Consider the following 8781-nt stretch of genomic DNA (forward strand, 5'->3'; position numbering starts at 1 on the left):
TCGTCGGGAGTGGCACGACTGGAAAACAACACGTAACATTTGTACCGAGAGAAGTTATTGAAGGTGGATCGGAATCACAACGATGGAATTAAGGGACGGACAAAGGCAGGCCGGAGCGCTTCTGGAAAATGTAATTTAGTAACGTGGCATCACAATGCGCGTAGAGAAGAAACTTCTTGATCACCGTTCCAGCTCAAACCAAATACTAAACAAGGTCAACTCGCCTCCGCTTCCAAGATGAGGTGATTTCAGGGTTTGGATATGTTTGTTGAACTTCTTTCGCACCGCACGTAGCCAACCACTCTAACTTCATTTTCAGAGCTGGAATACACTGAATGCAGTGACAAGCTACATTCACCGCAAATAATAAGCAAATGTGTTTTATCATCATAATAGTAATCATAGCGTGCGCCATTCGAATACTGCAACAGCTCCCGCGAAGATGCCGTGGTTTGCGCTTCGCGAGCTTCACAGAATACCTCCTACGCTTCTCTGACGATCTTGCCGATGGTGGCATTGTTCATATCACCGGGAGCGGTGTGGGGGGGGGTAGAGAGTTGGCAGTCACCGTGGTCATTGGGTGACCGGGCCGAGACCACCAACTGGCCATACACAAGGAAACCCGTGAACATTTCGGGGCGGCTGTACCGTGGATGTGAAACCCCTCGGGGGATGGGATCTGTCACCGGGTGGCGTGCTCGTGACCTGACGAGGTTTTTCGCCACCGTGCTAACTCCGCTAAAACCGCGACCTTTAAAATGAAGGTTATCTCTTGCCGCTGCCCAGTCCTTCCAGCGGCGCCTGCTGTGTAGGTGGCATCGCGAGCTTACGACGCGGAGTCTGGCATTTCTTTGGACACGTATTGTGTTCTAAAATAACCACTTTACCTGAGGCTTGAAAGGGTTTTTGTTGTTGTTGTGTTTTGTTGCGAGGTTGTAATCCGACGTGAAAAGGCGTCCCACGCGCTCTACCACACTCAAAGCCCAAATCTGTCAAAGTAGCGTTTCGCTCTCGCGCTGTCGCGTGCGATTTTTTTTACTTGAACACTGACGCGCGTGTGTGTTAGTGAGAGCCTGTTAAAGCCAATTCCACTGGATGTACACCACGTAAGCCACGTTGCCTTTGTTTCCACGACGACTGATGTTCAATGATCACACTCTGATCCTGCTGCGGCTTTAGGCCGAGTGAACCTAAGGGAGGTGAGGTTCAGGTTCATGTTGCAGCAAGCGCTGTGCATCGCAGTCACAAATTAAACTTTGGTAACTGTGCTGTTCGTGTTTTATACGGATTGCTGTGGGGCCAATAAAAGACAGATCTCCCGTATAGCCTGTAACAGACCATTAGGGCAAGTGCTGTTAGCGAGCATCAATGAAGGCCAGCACTACATACGAGAGGCGGTAGGTGGACAGTACAACGTCCAGCCGCCTTTGTCTCCCCAGTGGTGATGTTTACACACTATACCAGGTAGTAATTTGAGGCTGAGTCGACCTAGAGGAGGCCCAGGATCGGCTCAGATAATCGTCACCGGGTGTCGGCCGTGAGCGGGAAGTGAACGCAGCACACCGACCACGATGGGAGCCGCTGCCACGCTCGCTCACACACACGCTGTGTTCCGTGGGAGTGTGCGTGCGTGTGCACACTCGTACACACGCACACGAGCACAAATGCCTGCGTCCCCCACGTTGTTACGCAAGTGGATTACAGAGGCCGCCCAGTGCCGCCGCAGCCGCCGTCGCATTCGCAAAAACCGAATTTGTTCTCTGGTTGGATTCAGGGGGCACGTGGGGGGCGCGGGGAGGGGGCTGTGTGTCAGGGGCTTGTATAATGTAGTACTTTTTTTTGCAAGCAATCAATTCGGCAATAAGCACACGGTCCTGTGGTGAACGCACAAACAAACTCTGATAATGTAGTGCCTTGTCTTCGAAACTGATTGGCCTTTCGGCGTTCTCTGGTCTGACACTGGTGAGACTGGGCCATGAAGAAGGCCGTCTCGGGTGTAGGCCACTACGTTTCTAAGACAATGCACACACACAGAGATTGTTTGCATATTCAGCACAGGTACGTGCGGTTAATGCACTACTTGATTCATTGTCAAAGGTTTCTATTTGGTGTTTGAACATCTTAACACCTGTTTTATTGCCAGAACGAGTAAACACATATTCTTACTCCTCATACTTTGATCGCGGCAAAGAGGGTCCCATGATTAGAATGTAGAACTGGATAGCGATTTCCCTCCTGCCTAACTCCCACCACCAATCCCCCCCTTTTTCTCGGGAAAATACAAGTTTTGAGGGATGAAGGCAATGGGATTTTCGCACTTTCAAAGAACCCCAATCAATTCAGCCCCCGAACTGCTGCAGAGAGATTGGAATCTGACAGGCGACTGGGTGGTCACTCCAGAGGAGGCACGGAATGGCCGCGTCGCGCAATGCGGTGCGCAGTTCCATGAGCCCAGTCGCTCCCACCTCCTCCTCCCCCCCTCCCCTCTCCCCCTCCTCGCCCCCCTCTCCCCCCCACACCTCTCCCTCCTCTCCCCCCCCCCTCCTCTCCTCCCTCCTCCTCCCCCCCTCCTCTGCCCCGTCTCCCCCCCCACTCTCCCCCTCCTCTCCCCTCCCTCCCCCTCCTCTCCCCCCCTCCTCTCCCTCCCCCTCCTCTCCCCCCCCACTCTCCTCCTCCTCTCCCCTCCCTCTCCCTCCCCTTCCTCTCCATACCCCTCTCCCCCCTCTCCACCTCCTCTCCCCCCCCTCTCCACCTCCTCTCCCCCCTCTCCACCTCCTCTCCCCCCCTCTCCACCTCCTCTCCCCCCCCCCCTCCTCTCCGTGAAGTACACGGTGGACACGCTCTCTCAAGCACGCTCTGTCCTCCGGCTGTCGTTCTGTCGTTGCGATCGCCCCGCCAGCGATCGTTCCCTCCGGCGACGTTGCCCCGACGATCCCACTGAACGTTTCTTAACCCTCGCGAGGTGGCCGTGGTGCTGCTGGTGCTGGTGGGGGTCTCACATGAACGCAATCTCAATCGTCACGTTTTGTTCACGCGGCTGCTCGACTTGTTCGGCCGTGTCGGGTGTAGGAGGGGCGTGCCGATTGTCCAATCGTGAACGTAGGTAACGTGTTGCTTGAATGGAGCAGGGCTCGTAAGAACCTGGACAAAGAGGTACATATGTATATATGTTGAACTTCTTTCGCACCGTATGTAGCCAACTGCGCAAATCGGAGGTGCGGGAGAAGGACAACAACCTAAAGACAAAAAGAAGTTCAAAATAAATGAGTTTGCAATCTAGATGGTGATTTAAAAGTGCTTAGCTCCAGTGGCTTCCTAATATCGGAAAGAAGAGCGTTCCGGACGGCCGCAGGAGCGCGTGTGAAAGTGCCACGCGACGCGGTGAGAGCCGCGCGCGACGTGAAGCAGCAGGAGTCGCCGCGCCTGTGTCCCATCGGCGCGTGCCCCTCTCACCCCGCCAGCCGAGCTGGAGAAGCAGAACATGGTGGTCCGGCCGCCTCCTTCCCCGGGCCGCGATGGCAAAGGGGGGCAGCACCAGGGCAGCCTGGGCAGCGTCCCGCGGGGCAGCCTCGACGATAGCTGCATCCCGGCGGCGGAGGAGCGGCCGTCCATGAGGAGGGGCAACCTCAGCGGCTCCCTGCGGGACCTCGCCGATGGAGGTGAGGGTGTCATCCCGTGACGAGTGGGCCTCGTCGTGAATGAGCGAGTCTGTTAGTGAATCGGCAGGTTCGTGAGGTGAATGAATGGTTGGTTGGGTGGGTGAGTGAGTGAGTGAGATCATGGGTGGGTGGGTGAGTGAGTGAGTGAATGGGCAGGTTAGTGAGGTGAATGGTTGGTTGGGTGGGTGGGTGAGTGAGTGAGATCATGGGTGGGTGGGTGGGTTTGTGAGTGAATGCGCAGGTTAGTGAGGTGAATGGTTGGGTGGGTGGGTGGGTGAGTGAGTGAGATCATGGGTGGGTGGGTGGGTTTGTGAGTGAATGGGCAGGTTAGTGAGGTGAATGGTTGGGTGGGTGGGTGGGTGAGTGAGTGAGATCATGGGTGGGTGGGTGGGTGAGTGAGTGAATGGGCAGGTTAGTGAGGTGAATGGTTGGTTGGGTGGGTGGGTGAGTGAGTGAGATCATGGGTGGGTGGGTGGGTTTGTGAGTGAATGGGCAGGTTAGTGAGGTGAATGAATGGTTGGTTGGGTGGGTGGGTGGGTGAGTGAGCGAGTGAGATATTGGGTGGGTGGGTTTGTGAGTGAATGGGTGTGTGGGTTTGTGAGTGAATGAGTGAGTTAGTGAATGGACACATGAGTGAGTGGGTGGGGTTGTAAGTGGGTGGATCTTGTGGATTGTGTGAATAGGTGGGTAAGTTAGTCGCATTATGGATGAGGTGAGTGTCGGTGTGTGGATTGGTAGTTGAGTGAGTGAGTGGGTAGGTGAGTGAGGGGGCAGGTAGGTGAGTCGGTGGGTGAGTGAATGAGTTAAGTGGGTTGATCTGCAGGCTGTGTGAGTAGATGGGTGAGTTTTCGGTTTAGTGGATGAGGTCACTTGGTGGGTGGACAGGGTGAATAATGGGTGGACGAGTGGTTGTGAGTGAGCGATCAAGCAAGTAGGATCTGTGGGTTGGTATGTAAGGAGGTGGGCAACTCATTGGTGGAGCAGGTGAGTCAGATGGATCAATGGTTGATTGAGTGAGCGAGTAGACAATAGGGGTACTGGTGACGAGGTGACTACCTCACCTGTTATGCAGGACATTGTGGCTTCGATCACAACCCTGGCGTCTGTATATTTGGAGTTTGCGTGTCTCTCTCCCCGTGGTCTCATGGGTATGTGTCTGGTATACATTTCCACGCGATAAGCCACTTCGTTGAGTGATCACTTGTGGCCAGGTCGCTTCTGAAAAAAAATCTACATAGTTCAGTGAGCCTTGGTAAAATAAAAATAGGCAAAATAAAAATAGGAAATAGGGAGGAGGGATTTAGTAATTTAGTAACATACGAAATAATTTCTAGCCCAAAAGGAAAAAAAAACCGCTGTAATATTTGCCGTCTTGTCCCATCGGGACGATGTTTCTGGAGTTAACGAACGACGCCAAGCGCTTGGTGAGAGGCGTCTAACCAGGTCGGTGGACGTGTCGGTGTGCTGACGGTGTTTTACCTCCCGCCCTCAATCTCAGTGCTGCGTGCGTTTTTCTTTTTGTCGAGCGATGCAACGACAAAAAACCCGCTCTGTGCTTTGTGCTACAGACTCGTGCGAAAGCATCATCACCATGGACTGCACCGAGAAGGTGAGCCGCGTGCATGCACATGCCTGGCGTATTATTGCCGATTATTCCGCAAGGATATCCAAGATAATTAAATCCAAAAAAATACTGAACAAAAAATACAAGTATACGTTACAAGTATGTGATGATGCGCCCCCATGGTGTGATGGTAACCAAAGCTAGGCTTGCAAGCCAGAGGTCGCAGGTTAAAACTAAAATAATGGGCCCACTTCATAAAGTTCTCCCCCCCCCCCGTCGCCTCTCTCCACGCGGCGTCGGTCGGCAGGCCACGTGTGGTTGGGTCGGTTGCGTTGTCGCTCGCACCCCTTTCTTGACGCGTCACGCCAGCCTAAAAGAGTAGGCCAAAGTGTACGCTAGCGGAGGGCCCTTCCAGTAAGTGTGCCGGTGTGTGTGTCCCGTGTGCACGTTGCACTTCTTTCGCACCGTACGTAGCTAACCGTGCTAAATCGGAGCTGTGCGAGTGGGTGGGCGAGTGGGCGAGCGTGAGTCGGATCCAGCCAGTGGCACTTGCTACGTATTTTCAATTTATTTTTCATTTCGGCCAATGTATTTTTCATTTTGGCAGTGGCACAATGAAAACATTGCAGGGCTGCACAATCAGAGCCGTTAGAGCTGTTTAAGGCCTGTCTTGAAAACTCGCCTCTGTAAACGGGTCTCTACCCCCTAGTTCTGGCGGTTTACCCTGTGCAGGTTCTGTTTGTTTACTGGCTTTCCATACACGGTGGTTGCGTTAGGAATCTAAGGATGAAATGCACCACTTTACAAATGTGAGTTATTATTAATATTAAAATCCGGGTGAAGTGGCTCAAGGGAGCCCAAGTGAGCCTGACTGCTAGGCAGGTCACAACCTCCAAAGCCTGGCAGCGTCAACTCAGGAGCCAATCATCAACACCACCATCAACATCTTCCCGATTCGGTGTACAAAATTCGTACCGCTGAGTCAACAAGGCAAAAGTGAGTGTCCTTTGAACGGGCCAGCTTCTGCCATAGCAATGTGGAATTTCCACCTCGGCTTCTTTGACCATTCGTGGACACGATCGCTGCCATGGCATTCTCATCTTGTGCACTGAACAAAGACGGTCACCGCATCGCGCACTTTCGGATGCGCTTCTGCGGCCGTCTGGAACGTTCTACCGATAATAGGAAGTGACTTGGAGCTACGCACCTTTAAATATCGGTTGAAACTCATGTTTTTTAAAAAGTACTTTTTGCGTTTAGTTTGTTGCCCTTACTCGGCACCTCCTATTAGCACGTACGAGCCAAAGAAGTTCAACATACATACAGTACATACATTATCACGCCCAGTTCAACCTTGTTAAATACTTGTTTTTGTGTTCCTACCAGAGGTGTGGACTCGAGTCATGTGACTTGGACTCGAGTCAGACTCGAGTCATGAATTTGATGACTTGCGACTCGACTTGGACTTGCATAACAATGACTTTGTCCCACCTATGAGATGTGGACTCGAGTCATGTGACTTGGACTCGAGTCAGACTCGAGTCATGAATTTGATGACTTGCGACTCGACTTGGACTTGCATAACAATGACTTTGTCCCACCTCTGGTTCCTACGACAGGAAAACAAGTCTTCACATATACACGATCACTCGTGTGACAGAGATCACGGTTGCCAGTTAGGTTCCCTTGAGCTGTGCGTTGGGATATTATTTTGTTGGCTCCGCACGGTTCAACATACACGCATGCCCCAAGTCTCGTGTGCGAGCAACGAGAGACCTCCCGCCCGGCGTCTGCGCGGTAGAACCGACGCGCGTGACGACTTCTCCTTGCGCTCTGTGTCTGTCCCTCCCTCCCCGGATCGCGGCCGCTCGCAGGACTCGCAGTTTTCTCAAAGCAAGAAACTCCCTCGGAGCGCCGGGACGACCTCGCGGTCTCGCCTCACCCACTCCTCCTCCTTCCGCCTCGGCAACATCTTCGGCTCGCTCCGAGGGAAGCCCACGCTGAGACAGGCCCGGCAGCCGCTGCCCCAGGCATTCCATGCGGCCGACGCGTGATCGCTTCCCCCCCCTTCCCCCTCCTCTCGTGCGCTGCCACTCAGTGGGTGTGTTGGTTGGTGGGTTTTGGTGGCTTGTTGAGGTGTATTGGTGGGTGGGTTGGTGGGTGTGTTGGTGGATGGGTTGGTGGGTGTGTTGGTGGATGGGTTGGTGGGTGGGTTTGTGGATGGGTTGTTGGGTGGCTTGTTGGGTGGGTTGGTGAGTGGGTTGGTGGGTGGGCTGGTGGGCTTGTGGGCTTGTGGGCTGGTGGGCTGGTGGGCTGGTGGGCTGGTGGGCTGGTGGGTGGGTAGGCTGGTGAGTGGGCTGGTGGGTGTGTGGCTGCCGCAATGGGGAGGGGACGTCTAATAGCTATGTCAGGTACACCTAGCTGGCACCAATACCTGGGTTCAAATCCGTGTTTCAGCCTCGTCCTGCCTGCGAACTGGGAGTTTCACGTTGCACGTCGACTGTCAATGCTCTCAGCCCAGTCTCCCAATGGCTGCACGAAGAAAAAAACACTTTTGTTGTTGCGTTTTGTTCCCAACACTGAAATGTTTGTGTGTGTGTGTGTGTGAGCGTGGCACTTCATTTCACGTGGCAAGGATATATTTATAGAGCCCTTTGTTTAGGCAGGCTGTGATGGGCCACCGTTACGATTGAATTGATTGTCATAATTCCGCACACAAATTCCATACGAGAATCAATTATTAGATATATATTTTTTGTGAATGGAGCGCACCTGTAGTGACTGCAGGATTCATCATCAGCAGCAGCCATGATCTGTCCATTGTTGGATGACGGCACCCACCAATCTGTCACTTTCACATGGGACACGACGCATGTGCACAGAAAATAAGAGATTCTCGCTCGCGATGTTTTAAGACGACAATGCGTTATCAGCGAGTCGATCCACCGTTGCGTGCATAGTTTGAGTTTATTCATCTTATTGCGATCTTATCGTCACAGATCCTGGATTCGTTCTTAAAATTCTGCGTTATTTAAGCATCAATTCCCCCCCTCCCTCTTCCAAAAAAACACCAGACCTTTTCTGAATGTCTGTCACATCCCAAACCGCGATTCTTTTGCGATTTGGACATATGCAAACACGAACGACAGTAATTCAGTCGTGACCGCTGTAAGAGCCTGCGCACACTCGAGAGGCGGGCTTGAGACGCCGATTGAAGGCACCGCTGGCGAATAGGCCCCCCCCCCCCCCGCGTCATTGTGTTTCGCGGAAGATTCCCCGCGCACACATCTAGCTATGCTGTCTGAAGGATGTTTAATAGAACGACCATGGTAGGCAGAATGGGTGAGGTTCGTAAAAAAATTAAGACCAAAAAAATGTTGCATTTTTGTGCCGTTGGTACAGCACTCGGTATCCAGCTTGGTGGCGCAGAGGTGAGAGTGCAATTCGAAGGTCGCGAGGTCAAATCCAAGTCGGCCAGTTGAGCTCCCTCCTATCATCCCCCGGGTCCATAAAATGAGTAACCACTTTGTCTGAAGTCAACAGTGGGGTTTTTTTTTC

The 8781-nt window shown here is 53.0% G+C and overlaps 1 protein-coding gene across 3 annotated transcripts in view; it reads left to right on the forward strand.

The window, feature by feature from the left end:
* LOC144731737 (uncharacterized) overlaps positions 1–7456 on the forward strand; it is an 81416-nt gene extending 73960 nt beyond the window's left edge. For 2 of the 3 annotated variants that reach the window (XM_078612945.1, XM_078612946.1), the window contains exons 11-13: positions 3462–3659; positions 5228–5268; positions 7098–7453. In XM_078612945.1, the coding sequence (XP_078469071.1) occupies positions 3462–3659; positions 5228–5268; positions 7098–7277 (419 nt within the window). In that variant the 3' untranslated portion in view covers positions 7278–7453. Of the gene's footprint in view, positions 1–3461; positions 3660–5227; positions 5269–7097 lie in introns of all 3 variants that reach the window. The other variant, XM_078612944.1, reaches the window with a different exon arrangement.
* Positions 7457–8781: the final 1325 nt, after the last annotated feature.

The sequence above is a fragment of the Lampetra planeri genome, chromosome 40, assembly GCF_965212315.1.
Source record: "Lampetra planeri chromosome 40, kcLamPlan1.2.h2, whole genome shotgun sequence".
NCBI classification, from domain to species: Eukaryota; Metazoa; Chordata; class Hyperoartia; order Petromyzontiformes; family Petromyzontidae; genus Lampetra; species Lampetra planeri.